This window comes from Chelmon rostratus, chromosome 24, assembly GCF_017976325.1.
Source record: "Chelmon rostratus isolate fCheRos1 chromosome 24, fCheRos1.pri, whole genome shotgun sequence".
Taxonomy (NCBI): Eukaryota; Metazoa; Chordata; class Actinopteri; order Chaetodontiformes; family Chaetodontidae; genus Chelmon; species Chelmon rostratus.
This window is the reverse complement of record NC_055681.1, coordinates 4,517,726-4,537,955: the sequence shown is the minus strand read 5'-3', so window position 1 is coordinate 4,537,955 and position 20,230 is coordinate 4,517,726. Positions and strand designations below refer to the sequence as shown.

At 45.4% G+C, this 20,230-nt stretch overlaps 1 protein-coding gene across 1 annotated transcript; it reads right to left on the bottom strand.

Annotated features, from left to right (window-relative positions):
- Nucleotides 1-4,890: 4,890 nt before the first annotated feature.
- LOC121627518 (fidgetin-like) lies at nucleotides 4,891-7,167 on the bottom strand. Its single transcript, XM_041966449.1, has one exon. The coding sequence runs from the start codon at nucleotides 7,162-7,164 to the stop codon at nucleotides 4,891-4,893; it is 2,274 nt and encodes a 757-aa protein (XP_041822383.1). The 5' UTR covers nucleotides 7,165-7,167.
- Between the last annotated feature and the right edge of the window lie 13,063 nt (nucleotides 7,168-20,230).

The window sequence follows — 20,230 nt, the reverse complement described above, 5'->3', positions numbered from 1 at the left end:
GGAAAATTAGGCTTTCAAGTGGTAAAGTCCTTTGTGTTATTTGCATAATTTATTCCTTCTTTACCCCCCTGTTCAACCACCTCTGGTTTTTTCTTTTTTTTTGCGAGCTGTGGGCAATTTCCTCTCATATTTGAATGGATTGCACATTTAAGACTACTTAAGGAAAATGATCACTTAGCATATTTTAATTGTCGTGCAAAGAGCGAGCAGAAGTGCGAGGCAAAGCTTCTGCAATGAGGGGCCTTTAAAGTGGACACAGCGGTGTTGTGGCAGATAACCTCGGGGTGCGCACACACACACACACACACATGCATCAGCGCATGCAGCCTTCACCACACACACTCTATTCTTTACACTGTTTTGAAGCATATCAACCTTAAAACATACCACTAAAACTGACTTTCCTGCTGCACCCTGATTTGGATAAAAACTTGCAGGTCAGTTTGTGGATAACATTTCCTGTATCACTCCCCCTGCTGAGTGCAGCCGAGACCAACTGCAGCTCTGAGAATACAGGTTATTTACAGACCAGCTTGCTGCTACAGTATTTATGAAGCTTATAGCAAAAAAAAAAAAAAAAAAAAAAAAAAAAAAGTGGGCAAAATAATCAAGCCTCTTCTCGCTGGTTGTCCTCTAGGCTCACAATCTGGAAGAAAAACACGACATTTACAAGCTTTATATCTATTTATATTTATGGACAAAAAAAAAAAACAAAGCTTGTGTCATAAATTATTTCAGATCATGGCTATATAACATATAAATATGTTTCAAAGTGGAAAAATAAAGAAAACAGCAGCCCTCGCTGCCCTCTAACCTCCTGTGAAGCGTTTGAGTTTTCACAGATAATTATAGAGGCTATACAGCAGCTTCCCACACCTCAGCACCGGCTATATAATGAAAGCCTGGAAATGTGCTGGGCAAATGCACATCATTTTCATTAAGAGTACTCACGTAATCCAAATTCTTTGCGATGGAGAAAGATAATTAATGCTTTAATGTTGTTGTCTTGCCACTCTTACCACAGAGAAGAGAAATGAATTGTTACATTTTAATGAGAGAAGCGACAGCGCTGGCTTCCTGCAACACGGACGATTTTATAATTGCACACAAGGGTGACTAACTCAAGGCTCATTAAGGCGATTTTTCAGCTGGGCTATTTTTTTGGCAGGACAATACATATATTTTTCCATTCTACTGATAAATAAATTCTGTTATTACCACTCTTTTATTCATCCCTCAGTGCCTTAATGTGACCAGTGACATAAAAAAAAAGATATACAAGATATAATCTTCCAAGAAAATGTCTTTAATGAATTGTTTGTTGCTGCTTGTACCTAAGATTACATGAAAATACATTTAAGTTGACTGCAAGTATGGCAACATATTCACACATATAAACAAGTGGTGCATTTTGTATTGTATGTATAGGTATGTACAACAGAAACACGTTACACTCTGGTTTAAAGTTGTGCAAGTGTGTTATATATACTAACAATTTATAAAATTCAACACACTAAATAAAAAAAAGAAGAGTGTGCCCACGTATATACACATTCACACGCGCACAACCACAGTAGTTCACAAAAGATTAAAGCAAATGTATTGGATTATACATTTCCAGGTCACCTTAAGGTCGACCCCAACTGTTCCTTCCTCACAAATCGCTTGTGAGTGTGTTTTTTGACGTCAGTGTTTTCGGGTGTGTGTGTGTGTTTTGCCTATAGCTCGGATCTGACACACGGTGACAGAGACACACACACACACACACACACACACACACACACACACACAAGGCTATGCTGCAGCCTGCGGTTGCACCATCAGCTAAATGTTTTAAGTACAGTCATCTGAGGTAGACTGCGCAAAACTTCATGGTGTTATTCTCTCCACTTCTTTTTTTTTTTGTGTGTTTTTTTCAATGCATTTTTCCACAAATGTCTGACATTTGGAAAGACGTAAATCAAATACCACGTGTGTTTTGTAGCCATGAGGTAGAAATGCTTTAAAGAAGAACTTGCGTCCCATCCAAAAAAAAAAAAGGGGGGGAAAAAAGCTAGGTTTAAACACCATGTAGAAAAAGGTCAAGACGCAAAAGAGGACCACAAAACACGTAGCAAACAAGCGTAGCATTGACCGGCGTGTTTCAAGTGGTTTGTTCGTCAGCGGTGGAGAGAGAACGCCTGTGCTGTTGATGTGTGCTCTGAAGTGCATTAGTAGGTTTTTCTGTCTAAAGGGACTCTCTCTCCAGAGGATTTGCTGACAGAAGGAATTCTGGTACAGATTGTTTTGAGGGTGGTTTTCTGACGGACCACTCTGCTTTCCCCTTGTGCCGCCGCCACACCGCCTGGCCGTCTTTCCTTTCCGTCAATTTTGCTGATGCTCAGCAGAACCGCCCCCCCCTCCCCACGTTAGGTGCTGCACTGATGGTGCCTAGACCGGAGATATCAGCACAGAGTGGGCCTGCACATACAGCTTCTACTTCAACACTGATGTTGATGCTGATGATAGAGAGAAAAAAAGCAGGACGTACAATAAAAGTGTAAAACTAATCAGATAAATGAAACCTTCGGGATAAATATCCGGCGGACAGAACAAAACAACATGATACATTTCAACCAAACAAAATCACACACAAAATGTTTTAGTGCACGTACATTAAAGTATCTCGAACGCTCCCGTGTCACAGCAGCAGAGCTAAAGGACACGGTCTCCCACTGTGACAAGGAAGAGACAACAATACATTCCAATGCAACACAATGGGCGACAGATAACCCTCAGGTATGAACCACTTGAAGACCAGTGGCAACATTTCCTCACTCATGTTACAAAGCTTTTCAGTCACCTGAAGCATCCAAACGCATTTAGATTGCATGCTTCTGTGTAAATACAGAGAAAAAATAAAACTGACAGTGCGCTTTGCAGGTGAGAAAAATGGGTTCAGACTGGATTATGTAGTCTGAGGCGGCTGTTTTGGATAAAACGTTTTCTGATTGTAACCTGATTTAAATAGTGTCCTTTACAGTTTTGCTAACTACGCATATACCTGCAGGTTACTCACTGCATTACAGGGAAATGCTTTTATCAAATGACCTTTGACCTCTGGTAAAAACAATAATTTTCCCCTCCTTTTTTAGCTTCCTATACTAAATTATGGACATGCATGGACTGGATGAATGACCTTATCCACTCCAGTGTGACTGACATGGCAACTTTGCAAAATCCACAATTCCACTTCCACATTGTGATACCGATCAAATCCAAAAACTAGGAGGACTTCTGGAGTTAGCTTCCCTTGAGCCTAGTTTACTGTTCTAAAAGCAGATTTTCCTTGAACACATCAGATGAGCTGCTTAACTGATATCCAACACAGCATTACTCAGTATTGAGTAAACTGAACCAAATGACATTAAGTCAAACATTTAATTCAAGGCCCACACAAAGAGACACAATAAACTGGGAAATGCGCTTACTTTCTTGCTGAGAGTTAAATGACAAGGTTGATGCCACTCTCGTATCTGTCTGTTCAATAGAAGCCCTCTAGCTTAGCAGCAGACAAACTCCTAATAAGACCTCAAGTTGTTGTTTTAACACTTTTCACTGGGATCAAATGAGCAAAACACAAAACAGAGTCTGTTACCTTACAGCTAACTACCTGGCTCTGGCTTGATCGTCTCATTAAACTCGAGGCAAAAAAGCAAGTACGTGTATTTCCAAAAAATGCCGAACTATTCCTTTATTTTTTTTTGGAGGTGCTTTTAGCATCAAGCTCATCCACATCAGAGGATACGTGACGAGTGAGCCGACATTTTGCGCTGAAGTTAGCTGACAAACTGATGGAGCCTCCATGCAGCCAAACCATATAGCCTGGATCACATAATATAAACAATGCTGATTATGGTTGTTTTAATAAATATACAACTCACAACACCCCCAACACGCCCGTCTCGGGAAACCCCCAAACAACAAAGCTGGGCGACACGGTTTGAAATCTTTTCAAGAGCGATGGAAATAAGCTATCGGGGTTGGTCAAGTGGAAACAGGTAGCTAAAGCACCTGCTGTGAGGAAGAAAAAAAAAGGATAATGTTTTTACTCTCACTGTTGATTATGTTCCACCATTCCAGAACATATCTAGTACATTCATTGTCACCTCTTTGCTATTTGTTCTAGCCAGCTGAGGTACACCAAACGCTGCTTCTCTAAACTGCCAGACCACCTTGGATTCTCCTGTCAGATCTTAGTGCTTTTCGTCAAAATATCTTGAGGTACTGTACAATTCACAAACGCTTTCCTGAGTTTTATTTGTTACGTTTGTTTGTTTTGCAGACGCAGGATCAGAAGAGATGAGTGTGAGTCAGGGCCCAGACTACTGCCGCCCTGATGGATTACTGCTCTTAGCAAGACAATAAAGAGTGACCGACCACCATCGATGGCAACCGTCAATCTGTGTTTTTCAGACTCACTGCTGAAGTTTTAAAGCTCTTAATAATCATCAGCTCATGCCATGAATGTAGATTGTGAGGCAAATTAAGAAAGAAAACCAGAAAGCACCACTTCAGGCACTTGGATAGCCAACTGAATCTCAAGAACAAGAACATAAAGGTATATACACAGACACTGGGGCGTCTCGTCTGAAGCCAACTAGCTTGCAATGTGTAAACAATGCCTGGCTTTCTGGACTGTCACGCATTCAAATTAAAACTCTTGCTCATTAACTGCAAAACTGCCAGTTGTCTCATCAAACCAGGTCTCTCAGTGCGTCTAAACCCTGCTTGTGAGAACTCAGTGGGCTTGTGTTGGCCTTCTGTGTGCCTCTCCCTCCAGCACAATGCTTCTGCCCTGAGGGGAGGAATTGTGGATGCCTCTTTTTCTCAAGGGCGGAATCTCTCTTTTCACTGGCTGCAGCCGAATATTTTGTTCCACTCAGTGTACGTGTCGATCTCTTTCTGCGATATACTGGCTTGGAACTTACAAAAGACACTCTCAAAGTCCTGGTAGGCAAGGGGCCTGACCTGTCCCCGGGGCATCATACCCGTCATGTCCATGCCCTGTGCGGAGACGTGTAACAGGCCGACGAGGGCCTCCTGGCAGAGTCTGGCCAGGTCCAGTCCGGAGAAACCCTCGGTGCGCTGGACCAGCAGCGCCAGCTCCTCCTCGCTCAAGCAGTATTTGTGCTGAGATTGAGCCAGGAGCTGGTTCACGATCTGGTGTCGGGCCGTGCTGTCCGGCAGGGGCACAAGGACCCTCCGAGCAAAGTATCTGCGCAGCCCTTCGTCCATGTCCTGGGGTCTGCTTGTGGAGCAAACCACCAACACTTGGTTGCCTCCGTCCTCGCCTGAGCCCATGAGAAGCGAGTCCAACTGGGCAAGTAGCTCCCCCTTCAGCCGGTTGATGGGACTTTCTTCACTGAGGTGGGCTGACAGCAGCATGTCCACCTCACTGATGAACAGTACCGAGGGCTGCCGACAGCGCGCCACCAGGAAGGATGCTCGAATAATTTTTTCTCCCTCTGCCAGCCACTTGGTGGCCAACGTGGAACCGCTGAGCTGGAGGAACGGTGCACCCAGCTGGCTGGCCAGGCAGCGACCCAGCAACGTCCTGCCACTGCCCCTGGGGCCAAACAGCAACACACACCGCGGGGCTGGTCCCAAACTGCTGAACATGTCCGGGCGCAGAATGGGCCACAGGACCTCCTCCTTCAAGGTTGCCTTGGCCAGTTCTAGTCCTGCAATGTCACACCAATCCACTGGGGGCCCCTGCTGAACAATTTCAGAGGTAACCATGTCTAGGAGGTGAGGGTCACTGGTTTTTAGCTGCTCTTCAGCAGGCCTGGAGGAGGAAGTGGATGAGGAGGAGGTAGGCCCTGGCGCTGAGTGTGAGAGGTGGAGACGGTGATCATCGGCACCTTGCTCACTGAGGGAAGGGGAGGTGAAGCTGACGAGGGAATCTGCTGAGCGGGAACCCCCGAGGGTGGAGGTGACATAGGCCGGTGGAGTCAGTGGCCCACCTGTTGCCTGGCTGCTGTACTTTCTCTGCTGCTGCTCTGAGGACATCGTGGACTGCTTCTGAGGATTAAAAGGTAAAGACGTCTTTTCAGCGCCTCGGTCGAATCCACCGCCGCTGGCGCTGTTGGAGCCTCCGTTTGCACTGCTGCTGTCTGCTATCCTGTACATGGGGCTCTCAGCCGAGCTCCGAGCCTGGCCGTAGCCAAAGTTACCATAAGTGGAGTCTATCTCTCCTTGGCCTGTCATGTAGAAGGCTTTCCTCTTCAGTGAGTTGGAGGAGCTACTGTTAAGAGGGGTGGGGGCAATTGGGGTCAGGTTGTGGCTCTGGTATGGGTATCCAGGTAAGGTAGAAGAGGGGGGAAGGGGCGTAGGTGCTGCGATGCCTGAGGGGAGGTATGAGGAAGGAGGGGGTGCCCCTCCTGGGCTGTACCCTGGCCCGACTGAGCTCTGAGCTGGGTAGCCTGCTGGGGGGTAATTATAACTAGACAAGTTGGGGGAGCCTCCGTTGTAAGCTGGGACTAAAGTGGGGTGGGAGGGCGGTGGAGGGGGTGGCTGCAGGAGCCCAGAGCTGTGCAGTGGGGAGGGAAGTGCTGGGGCGGGGGCAGACTGGGAGCTGTAACTACTGTGCAGGTAGGAGCTGCTGTATGCAGGGCCGTATTCCTGAGAGGGCATGGAGGAGGAGTGGAGGGCGGTGGCCGTGTGGCTCCCACAGCTGCTGCTGGAGTAGCTGGGCTCACTCAGGGTGCTGGAGGCCAGGCCCGGGGAGCTGCACATGCCAGACACCACCTCTGAAGCCGCCGCCACCCCTCCCTTCCTGACAGAAACCCCCTCTGGGATGCAGCTCATGGGATAGACACCATCCTGCCAGGGCTCTGATTCACCTTTCCGGCCGTTCATCACTCCTGGGACCCCAGGGGCCTCAGGATAGGAGCCCGGCATCTCCAAAATGCCGGAGTACTTCTCGGCATACTTCTTGAGCAGGTTGGAGGCGGTGAGGGCCGAGATGTCGTCATTGGCCCAGGCGTACTGGTAGGCGGCAGAGCGCTGCAGGTGGCCAGGTACCGCCCTGTAGGCCTCAGCCTTGTGGGCTGGCGAGCGCGTAGTGGAGGAGATGTCAAAATGCTGTTCGGCCCACTGGCTGTGCTCGGGGGTCCACTGCATCTTTAAGCCTGAGAGAAATGGAGACAGAGCGGACACGTGAACACACCGACACACTAAAATCATTTTAGCAATAATTAAAATGACAACACCTTCAAATTGCCTGTGATGGATGGCGGTCAATTAAAAGGGTGATATTCATCTGGAGGCTGGGGGTGTGGGACCCTTTATTTTTATTTATTCTCCTTCCTGATACATGAACGGGTTTTGAGTCCAGCTACACATGAACTGTTAATTTCTATAGATCATAAAAAGGACAGGGTGTGTGTCTGCAGAGCGGAACAGAGGGATGGTGGGATGGCTGGTTACGGCAGCCTAATGCACCCTGGCCAGACCAATAAGACAGAGGCATTGAGGGTCACTCTATAATCCCCGGCTCATCTGAGGTGGCTGGAGATGGGCTTGAAAATGCGCCTTGCGGAGTGCCTCAAAGCAACACACACACAAACACACACACACACACACATACATCCCCCTCTGCTCATGGCCCTTTCATCGAACACACACACACACACACACACACACACCTGTACTCAGACACACAGGCGTTTAAAAAAAAAAAAAAACTATCTATGCCTGCATTCAGGCGTGCTGACGTGCACGTGCTGCCATGCACGTGCACACACACATAAGCTCACGTCCACTGACCCAGACGGACAAACACAGGCACGCACACAGTAGCTGTAGCAAGCAATGAATTACAACACACTGTGTCTCAAGCTTAGTTCCTGTCTGCACAGCTCCACCTTGACCTCTCTCTCCAGCGTTCTCTTTACCTTTCTGTCTGCCTCTCTTCTTTATGCCTCCCTGCTGCCTTGTCTTTCCTCTCAGTCTCTCCTTTGCTTTTTTTTGCCGTCCATTTTCTCCTCCTGCTAGATCCTTCTTTATTTCTCTTCACCTCCTTTTATTCTGACTCCATCTATTTTGATATATATCTCTCCTTTTCATTCCCTTTCTGCTCTTTCTTCGTGGCCAGCCCTCCTCTTATTTACTCCCTCTGTGCTTGCTTCGCCTCCTCCCCTCCCTCCCTCCTTGCTCCATCTCATCTCAGACACACTCACCTGGCTCTCCCCTTTATTGCCTCAGGAGGCTGGAGAGCCACTGTTTCCTTTAATCCCAGCCAATGCCATCTGCAAACACTGACAGTCACACAGCGACTCCATCGTTGTCTCACTATCAAAGCCGTGGCGCTATCAAAGGCTGGACGGGGCGTAATCACAGCAGCCGCACGGCAGATTGAACCCCGTTTGATTTGACTTAGTGCACACAAATAAAGGATAATATCGGTGTCATTTAGGCTGCTTCCTCCGACTTATTGACTGGCAGCGGCTGCATGTAGAGATCCACAGTTGGGGGTCTTGTGAGCAATGCCTGCTTCAGAATTGGCTTATGTGTGTGTTTTTGTGCTTGTGCGAGTCAAGACATGCACAATAAAATCCATTCATGGAGAAGCAATCCTCCCTTCCTCCCATCCATTTATGCTACTGCGAAAGCACACACACACACAAAAAGGAAAAGCACGCAGGCACAAACACATACATGTTCACACTCTCTTGCTCTCTTTTCCAAGGCCCTGTGTTTGTTTGGTAACAACACAGGGAGGGAGGGGGGAATCCCCAGACTCCTATTTCCTCTCTGATTTTCCTCTCTAGCCGCCTCTCGGCAGACGCCAGTGGCTAATTAGCAGAATGGCGATCTGCTAATTGTGTTAATTTACAACATTTTAGCCGAGGGGAGTCTAGCAGGGGCTGGCAAGCCTGTCACCCTCCCAGTGTACCGAGCAGGGAACGCCTCAGACAAAGAGCTGAGCAGAGGAAAGTTTTGTATTAGCTGGGAGGCTCCTTTAATATTGAGAACATATTAAGTGGAAGCAGCACTATAAAAGGGCACTATTTCAAGGAGAAAATTACAAGTCAGGGAAGCTGGACAAAATAAGAGAAAATGAGGCTTTAGGCCAAATAAAGGTTTCAAAACAATCCTTCAATAGCAGCCTGGCGTGTATACAGCATTATATTGTTGTTATGTGCTGCTTTTTTACTATAAAATCAATGGAAATACATTGTAAGGATCCTAAAGAGGATGCAGTCTGTCCTTTTGTGCTATATACTGGCAGGCACACTCTGTTTATTCTATTATCCCTCATACTATATAATCCCAACACAGTATGAACAGAAAATAATCCCGAATGAATAATATCATTATTGAACTGTTGAACTGCGTCATGGAAGCAGGGTAAATAAAACACTTTCAAGGGCTTTTACAGTTGGGTTGTTGTCTCAGATCATGTTTGATCTGCAGCCAGAAGCAAAATGCTGGTTTGGCAGAGCACATAAAATCTCTATTATTTCTACATTAGCTCGTCAGCATAAATAGACAATATAGAGCTGAGGAGAAAGTGGACGGCGCGTGGCAACAGCATTCAGCCATGTCTCTTGCTAAACCACAGTCAGGGGCTGCAGTTGCTGCACATCTTTTCACAGCGTCTGGTCTTGGAGGTTTGCAGGAGCACTGGCTTGCTATGAAACTGCCTCAGTGTCTCTGGGGTCAGTCTGCCATGTGTCCCCTGATTCTGCTGCAGAGATATCCTCCTTCACATGCCATTTAATGGGGCATTCAGCAACCTTCTATTCAGTAATCTAATAATTGACCACCACTGTTGAGCAACAAACGACAACTGTGCCTTCAAGTGCTTGACCTTGGCCCATAACTAACATAATAATAAAGTCCTGTTTTTATAGTGCAGACCCTACAGACTCATGTGGTGCTGTGGTGAAGATGGAGTGAAGTGGTAATTTATAGTATCACTACACAAAATGACAATCTTAAAAATATCATATAAAAATATCATCCCTTATTAATGTAAAATTTCCATGAACAAGGCATTTTAAATCTTCATTCACTACAAAATGAAGCTAAAAGCAAACTGCAGGGACTTCACTCAGTTACTGTATTCTGGCTTTGTGTTGCTGTTATTTTCTGCACAGCTAGCGCAAGATAGCTAAGTCCTAGCTGAGACAGCCATGGTTAGCCTTAGCTAGCAAGCTAAGCTACTAAAGCATAGCCTTGTGGCTACCATTACATCACATATTTAAATGTATACTGAACAATCATTAATCAAAGTTCAACATAAATATTAATAGGCTACATTATAATATACTATAATAATATACATGAACTACGAGCTGTAACTATTCAAAATAAAGTTCATTTTCTTTAACAAGCTTGTTCAAAATTAGGTTAAAAATGTTTTTCAGACAGCATTTATGCCAGTCCCAGTGATTTCGGGGGTTTCTGCAGCATCGTAATTCAGCATTATGGAACTGCAAATATTAATCTGACATTTTATGTCCAAATCATTAAAACATGAAGGTCCTCAGTGACATAAAGAATTTTGAAGTGAGCTTTTAGGTTGTTATAACACAAGTCCCTGCATTGCAGACAAGTGGAAATATTATGACGTGTGAAGATGGATGTGTCTTTGAGCTGTCATGATGAACTGGCCTGTTTAGGCTTCATTTTAAGAGCCGATGCTCTGGTGCAACTTTTCAGTGCAGGGACGCGTACGGAGAGATGGACGGAGCTGGAAATAAACGGTGAGGACGGAGGATGGAGGATGGAGAGGGGGATGAGCGGGAGGAGGAAAGCACAAAATAAAACAAGCCTTGTGAATCACACGCACTCTTCTCTCCACATAGTTTGACACTCCATCAAACTCCGATATGTCCTCCATTTAAAGAAACATGAATCTTTCTAATACCATCATTAATAAAGATAACATATATAAAAGAGTGTGTCAGGCTCCATCAGGGCTTTCATCTCTTCTATAATGAGGTTAATGCAGAGACGCAGTGATTACCCCAGCAATGCAAATGAAGGCCAAATGATAACTTGCACTATTTAAATAAGGTAATAGCGATTACTCTACGTTATTCAAATGAGGACAGATGCTTTGAACTGAGCGCTTTGAACTCGCTGCTCCTTCTCCAAAACATATGAAAGGGATGGAGGAGGATTGACTTTGGAATCATTCAGTGTGTATCCTCTAATTCAATGTGATGTAAACCAAGGGCAACGAGTAAAGGAAAGTCACTTAAATGTGGTGGTGCCGGCATGGGCGGGGTCAACTAGGAAAAATGTTCAAGGTAGCCTGACTTACTATGCCCCTTTACTCACTTTGAAAGACGTTGAAAGTGACTGAATAGACCCTGGATTCATTGTCAAAGTGACAAAACAAGGACGCAAATCAACCCCAAATCATAGTGTTTTTCTTTGGATTTGAATAAAAAATTACAATCAGCTTCTTTGAATGCCACCCATTTATTTCCAAAAACTTTCAAGGCCCTTTTTCGTATATCAAACATGAAAAGAATCCCGCTACTTGTGGAGCTCAATTTGCCTGAGCTTTAATGTTCAAACGAGTGCGGTTTGACTACAATAGCCTTCGTCAGGGTTACAGGATTATACGTATAGCAGCACTTAAAAGCGTTGTCCGAATGTTCCTAAAGAGCAGCTGAATTCTTTCCATTCATCCGTTTTTCTGTTTGCTGCACCTCGATGGAGCTGCAAGCTTTGCAACCTTATTTGATTTTCTCCACAATCTTTTCAACGGGTTTCTAAGGCCTGAGGGAGATTTGCAAAGCATTTGGATGGACACATGCGGCAACGTGTGCAAGCTGAAAAGTGAGTGTGTGTGTGTGTGTGTTTGTGTTGCAGGGAGACGGAGAAGGAGGGAGGGAGAGAGATCGTGCACTCAGCTGAAACAACATCCAACAGAAATCTTCTCCACCTTCTGAAGCGTCAAGTCTGCCAGCGCTTTTTTTTTTCTCCCCCTCCTCCAGCCTCCACATAGAGAAGCCTAATCATTCTCATTACACTCGGCGTCCATCTGCATCAACAGAGCTGCCTATTACTGTGCGTGTGTGTATGTGCAGTAAACAGCTCTTTAGAGAGAGCTAATGAGCTCTTTTAAGACTGTCCGCTGTGTGATTCTGCAAGCGGGGTGTCAGAGCAAACTGCCCATTTTGGTAACGTCATAATTAAGCCGTGTGTGTGTGTGTGTGGGGAATAAGAGATGCTGGCACACATGTCCACGCCGACATGCCTGCACGCACACACAATCTGAGACAAGACGTACAAACGTGCGCGCCCTTCGCCGTCTTTCTAACATAAACAGACACAGAGGACCTTCAAAAACAAACGATCGTGTCATATTTTTCTAATAATCTGTCTCCGATTGAGTGTAGGAGGAGGAGAAGGAGCTGCATGACAAGCGATAACTTCATCAGGAGGGGCCTGTTTTCACACACCACCAGGGAAATCTAACCAGCCAGTTATTCAAATTCTTATCAAATACACCAGAGGGCATCTTTTAACCTCTAAATCGCTGCACGGAGAAGCACAAAACAACCTGGATATGCCGTATATGTAGCTATTGTTATACGAGTGTGTGTATTCTCATGCGCACAGGCCTTGTGTGTGTTTGACAACCTCTGGACCACCTTGTTAATGAGTCCAGCACACTGTGACTAAGCCACGGGCTACGCTGTATTGGCACACAACCTACAGTAGAGAGTCAAATAATGTGATTAGGTCCTCCAAAAGGCAATTAATTATGAAATTAGTCATGAGCTGGTGTCACACACATACACATACACTCACACACACACACACACACGCACAGAGCAATCAAAACTCTGTGCGTTGGTGAATTCATCTGTAATGCGTCCTCTCCTCTGAAGTGGCAACAGTTAAAAAGCTTGAATTATCAGCAACCTTCATTTGAGTCAAAACTGCACAAAAATGAACCAAAAAATACAAAACGTTTGTTAACAGATCAACTAAATTTGCGGCGACAGGCGGCAAAACTGTTCTGCAAGCCAGACTTTCCCTCTGAAAATAACCACCGAGCCCCGATCCGCGTCTTTGAAGGCGGCTGCTCAGCCGCGGCTTACCATTACCACGACTAGTCTGCCGCAAAGCGACGACAATAACAACAACAACAACAGAAATGGGAGTAAACAGTGAGTTCAAAGTCTAGACGGCGAGCAGTGACCGGCAGAGATGAGCTGTCACTAACTCAAAGACAGTAAGGGGGGGAAAGAGATGGCTGTAAAGATGACAGCTCGGAGCTGCGATATAAGGATATTTGACAAATGACAGCATCTTTAAAAAAAAAAAAAAAAATCAAATATTCACTGTAATCTGCGATCTCTGACCTCGTGATAAGTTTCCGCCGCTTTCGACCATCAAACTTTGAAATCAGTGCGTCTTTGTGGAGCAGAGGCTCAGCTTTGAGAAAAAGGCTCGGCTGTGGCATGAAGATGTCGAAGCTTTAAAAATATTAGGGTAAAATTTAATGACGGCTCTAAATTTAGCTCGCAGGAGAAATCAGACTTAACCAGACTTAAATCTCTTAGTAAATTCCAGAGGCGTATCATCGTCGGCACTGCCTGCCGCTATCAGATCTTCCTTAGAGCTGTATAAATTGACACTGTCTAAATTTCCTTTTACCAGACAGACTATTGAATGGGTGGGTTAAATGGGTAGGGCGCAGTTAAACAAATGCTCCGGATCAAGGAAATTGTGCGTGGCTTCTTTTGTCATTCAGAGAGGAAATTGAGAGATATGCGGCGGGGGCTCGGAGCCGCTAACGCATGGCATTCATCTATAATGCACTCGGCCTGTCCGTCAGCTACTCCATTTCCTGTGACTAGCACAGCGTGCCTAATCACCCGGCTCGACGCGGGGTTCCTTCCTCAAAGACAGCGCTGCGCACACACACACACACACACAGGCGGTCACACAGGCAAAGCAGGAAGGCAGACACATGCAGGACACACGAGCACACATCGAAACATCAGGCCCGCTGAGGCAAACAGATTATTCTCATCTGGTGAACAAAACATCTGTAAAGACTCTCACCACCACTGTGCCAGGAAACACACACACACACACACACACACACACACACACACACACACACACACACACACCATCAGAGGGCAGAAAAAGACATACATGACTGAATAACACACCTTATCACTGACTTTGTGAAATTACATGCTGAAGCTACTGTTATTAGATTAAAAGCCAAGATAAAGTGATCAGAATATTTAGAGTTACAGGGTTTAGACGTTGTCACTTAATCATTTATTAACCACTATTACTGAACATAATACATTTGATTCAGCTCGCTACTGTTGGCTTTAATAAATAATTATAAGTTATAACCAACAGGTTGAGTTCTAAATGCAGTCATTAAATCATTTTAGTAATAGTTAGAAAGGCATAAACCTTTAATAAAAGATGTCTTTTAAGAAGTTGTTATCTCTGGCTTTAATAGGTTAATAATCATTTATTAATTCACATCACTGATCTCTAAAACACTAATAAACAATTTAGTGACTTAATAAAGAGGAAACAACATATAAACCCTAAATAGGCATACATCATTAGGTATTTATAAGTAGTTATTTATAAGTTTTCGTTCTATTAATAAATCCTTTATTGACATTAATAAAGGATTTATTAACTAAATCCATAAATACAATAAAGCTTATAACAGCTTATAAACTCTTGATGAACCATTCTTTATTAAAGGTTTATAAATTGCTCTTAATGTCTCTAATAAGTTACTACATTAATAATCCGCTCAAAAACTAATTACCCATTAATAAAGAACACTTTAATACTTGAAAATCATGTTTGATAAATAATTTTATTCAGCTTCTAAACTTGTTTTCAGCTCACGCGGCGTCACGAGATGAAGTTAACGCTCGACAGATGAACTCGGCTCATTTTTAAGAAAAAACACCTCCGCCGGTGTCGACTACAGCTCCGCTGACCACACCTGCGGCGTCTGTCAGGTGACGGCAGGAGCAGCCGTGCATCTGCATTCCCCGCCGACAGGCTGATGTGCTTCCACCTGAGGGGCGGTCAGGGATCTCTCGGAGCGGCCCCGAGGTTAACATGGGGCCACGTGCTATCAATACTCCTCTGACGCCCAGATCCATACCTGTGAACCACCACCACTTTGTTTACCTGTGTGTTCAGTAATTAAAATAGATTTCTGAGAGGAGGCCTAATCCTTTTAGAAATGACATCGATCCTGCTACCAGTGCAAAGAGAGCTGGTGTAACTTTCCTTTTTTTTTTTCTTCTTGAGCGGCGATGAGGACACCACCCCCACCCCCCGCCCTTCCTCCTCCATGGAAACTTTGGAAAGTCCTCAACATGAAGGACGTCATTTAGGGCCGGGCTGGGAGGGGACGGGGGGTTGCATTGGAGGGGTGGCAGGTGGAGATAATAGAGAGGAAGCCTCTAACCTCGTCTAAAGCTGTCTGTCTTCGTAAATAAAATGAGATAATTATTGAGTGAACAACATTATACGCCGACGACGCACTCTTTCTTCTACCCCCCTCCTGCCGGCGCAGTTGTAAATCTCAACAAACACGGTGCTTTTGGACATTAAGTGCTCACTAAGCACAGTGGATGCATCATATTTCAAGAGCAGGCGTTGTGTGGGTGAGGAGCTGGGGAAAATGGAGTGTAATGGTTATCCATTATCTTATACGGCAACGGCGGCGATGATCATTTTCAAGTGACTCATTTCTGGAAGTACCTATCTATTGGCCACTTCGAGAGAAGACTTTGATGGCTAATCCAAAACAACTATTCAGAGGTCATTTGCTGCAGCAGCGCCGAGACACTCTGCACAAGAGAACGCTCCAGCCTCCCTCATTATTCAAATACAATCCTCAGGAAGATCCACATCACAAACAGCGGCGCCGCAGCCCCAGAGTGGGCGATTACCTACACAGCACACTCCGGTCCAGAGTGGAAACATTAACAATGCATCAACAAATGAATATATCACAATCCAAGTAAGAGTTTGAAAGCGCACAAGAGATATTTGTCACAGGAATTAAATAGTGATACTGGAGTGTATTAACATATCAATGATCCCACTTGTGGGATAGCTTGGCAGCCAATAATATCCAGACACAAGTTGTGTCTGTGCGAGAACTTTCATATTATTCAGTCATATTATATTATTCAGACGAGGTAAATGTATTTTTAGAAGTGTAGGTGCGATGTTTGTTTGTGTGTGGTCTCGGCTCCACATGAATGGTTACTTAACACCACACTGATTTTCCCTCAGCAGTTAGAGAAAAACCAGCCGATGCTCAATGATGCATCACCATGTTTGTTGCCGCCAGGCTGTGTGTATGTGTGTGCATATGTCTGTGTGTGTGTGTGTGTGTGTGTGTGTGTGTTATCATCTCTGGCACGTAGACAGACAGCCCAGGAGTGACTGCCGGAGTGTCACCATCTGTGGATGCATTATGTCTGTCTGCACTGGGCTGTGTATGTCTCAGTGTGTGTGTGTGTGTGTGTGTGTGTGTGTGTGTGTGTGTGTGTGTGTGTGTGTGTGTGTGTGTGGGTGGGTGGGGGGGGGGGGTGCACTCAGTCAGACAGTAGACTGGACCACAGCTCCATAGTTTGCTGCCTCTGACAACAGCAGGCCAACTCGGTGCCAAAGACAAACTACACTGTAAAAACGATCAATTTTAACAACTTTCCTGGTTCAAAATAACATACTTTAAACCCTTTTTCTTCAAAATAAGTAAAGTATTGGGACAAAGAGCTGAGAAAACTGCATCATCTATTTAAAATCTGTCCTCAAACATGATAAATGTCCTTACCTATACGAACAAAATAATATTTTACACTGGCATGGCATCACCAGGGCTAATTTAAAAAAAGCCTGATTTTAAAGCATTCACTATGTTGCATCACGTTTTAATTTGAGTTTTTGCAGTGCATAAAACACTTGGCAAACAAGTGAGATTAGAGTTCAACAGCAGTTGGTGGAGATTAACGCCCGCCGTGAGTAGCACACGTGCGAGGGTGTGTGTGCATGCGCCTGTGGGGTGTGTGTGGATTACTGAAGAGGTCCTGGCTGGGATAACCTCTACCCCAGCCTGTGAACTTGCAGGATCCTTCACTGTGCATGTTTGAAGTGTCAAATCCTGCTCCCTTCATATAGATTCTGGCAAGATCTGCCAACTCACGCCTTCTCTCACTGTGCCAAAATAAACAGAAACGTGAAGTAGCCTCTCAGACTGTTTTATATCATTTCGCCTTTGTAGCTTTAATGTCCCACGTAGAATAAACCCAGGAGGGAGGGGAGGTTAAAGGTCATACTTTCATGTAAATAAAAAGTAATTTACCTACACAAACTACTCAGCTAACACTGAGCTGGGAATAAACTGCGGAGTCATTTATCTTAATGTCACACCTTTGGCTCCGTGTGACAGCAGAGTATACAGGATGTAGTGGCGACTGACAGGACAGGTGAGAGGGGAACGGGAGGACACCCCGCTTAAGGTCACGGAGTTGGATTTGAACTCTGTCGATGGCTGCGCCGAGCTCCGGCCCACACCAAGTCATCGGGACGCCACGACGGCCTGACCTGCAGCTGCTTATTCTCCATCTGAGCTCGCCACACGTGCTGCATATCTGGGGGCGTTAGGGAGCGACGGGCGCTCAGGTACGACGGCGGCGCGCGCACCCTCCAGCAGGCACGCGGACACGAGGGCGTGAAGCCCGCGCACGTCTTCGAAATCCACTGTGGCTCGCATTATGCTGGAATTCACACAGGTTGTCTAAACAGTCAAACAGCGGATCAATACGCCCATCGATTGGTGGCATTGAGACTGAACTGGTCGTGTCGAGGGGGCAGGAGATTCTCACTAGAGCTCTCTGCAGGCTGCCAGCTGGAGGACGCACATACACACAGTTAGAGAGGAAGCACACACACACACACACACACACACACACACACAGATACAGACAGCACAACGGAGGCTCTGGTGTGGTGTAAACTGCAGATATTTGTGAACACATGTATTTACGGACACACACATTCTTTCTCCTCGCATGTCTGCCTCTCTACCCACTCGATCAGGAACTACAGGCCTCCTTGGGACACAAACTACCTCCACACCAACACGGCGGCGCTCATCTCACACGAGCAGATTCAGGTCCTGTCTGCTCAAGTCGGAGCAGTCTGCCAGCAGTTTGTCTCAAAGTGAGGGCATCCAGTCAGCTTCAGCAGCTGAATATCAAGCTGGCTGCCGCCGCGTCTCCTCGCGCTCAACTGACACAGTCGATAGCTCTGCATTATTCATGGGGACGGCGGGGGCCGATGAGATGGCCTCGCAATGAGGGCTGGATTTCAACGGTCCCAAACTTTACAGGGGCTGGCGGACGTGTGACACCTTCAACAACTGCTTATCGTCAGCGAAAATGACAACGTGAGGCACGAGAAAGGGCACGGGACTGCACAGGGGAGGCGTTTTAAGCAAATTCAAAGGCAGATTTGTGGGTTTTCAATGAGACGGTAGGTTTGACGTGACGGTTTGAAGACCCCCCTCTACAAACAAGTGCGGCTGCCTTTTAAATGGAACGCAACAGAGCTAAAATAGCCCCAACTTGAGAAATAAAGTACATATTATGACTCTCCTGTCAGCTCCTCTTGTTTGCTATCAAGTCAATAAACATGGATCACATAGTTAACATGAGAACCTGAAGCGTCTAATAAAAAGAAAACAAATCATAATTTCAAATGTTGCTCATCCGTGTTCGCTGATTTCCATTACACAGACTAAACACATCAATTAGCCAAACTGCGTCTGTTCAAAAAAAAAAAGAAAAAAAGAACAAGAAAGAAAGAAGACAGTTATTTGGAGTAAATCAAACAGGACACAAAGAGAACCAGAGGCAATAAAACACGTCAGGCTGCTTGATATCAGATCTCGGAGGAGAAATTTGATGGGCACCGATGAGCAGAAGGCATCTCAGGAGAATTGGACAGAGGAGAGATTTAATGTGATCATAGGGGACGCTCATCTTTCAGGGAACGGGGTAATAATGAGCAATCAATAACGTCCTTAACAGAGTTAGAGCCACTGGCTGACAGCAGATGTAAGACTCCGGCTAACGGGCTACGTCTGATCTCACATTACCACGCTGGATCTGGGTTTAACACGCACGCACACGCGCCGGCGTGGCCGCGCACACGCACGGACGCCAGCATATGGAGCGGCGCGCAGCGACATATGGACACACATCCACGCTCCCGTCGCTTTCTGTTCTGTTCGGCTGTTTCTCTCAGTCACCCACACACACTCTCTCTCCTCAGGTGACATCCACCGGCATCGTGTCATTGTCTATCGATCAATAGCTGTAATCACATTCACAGGCGATGAACACGGCGGCGGGCTCTGTGCCGCGAACACGGGCTTCTCACTTTATCCGCCGACTGCTGATTTCACGGGCTAAAATGACAACCACCGCTGGCAGATTCTATCAGCTGAGCTTGCGAGGTAATGAAAAAAAAACATACAGTATTTACTTATGAAGTAAATAAAGCCTGTGTGCTCTGCCTGCTGCTGTCCAGGCCACTTCCACTCAGCTACCATCCAGACTCAACATCTCAGGGCGGCGACGCCTGCAAAGGACACCCAGCTTGTCACGCTCTGATTATTAATAACAATAAAAGGCAGCTGTGCAGCCGTAAGCCACTAAAAAGAGTGTCAAGCCCACCTATAATAATGTTAATGCCCTGTATATATTCTCTGCAACAGGTTGTGAGAAATAAAACAGCATTGGCACCTCTTAAAAAACAAGCACTTTTTATCATTAGAATATTTAAAATCATTGAATATCTTATCTTATTATAATCTAGTCGACTGTCCCTGCTCCACTGTTACACTATTGTTCTCTTCTTCTTCTTAGTTAAACACTTAATTTAGACAAATTACGTATTCGTTTGCATTCCTTTAAACAGTACATCCCTTTGTTATTATAACCCGTCTCAGTACCTGCATTATGTAACAAGTCTAAATAAAGTAAATCTAAAGCACAATTTCATGTGCCCACCCTGCCTGAGAGCTCAGATTATGAAAATAATCAATAATAAGGGATCCTCCACATTTAAAGAGCATGTTTACCTCTAATAGAGTAACATTCAGTCATAGCTTAGTATTCTGTTTTATGAGTTTTTA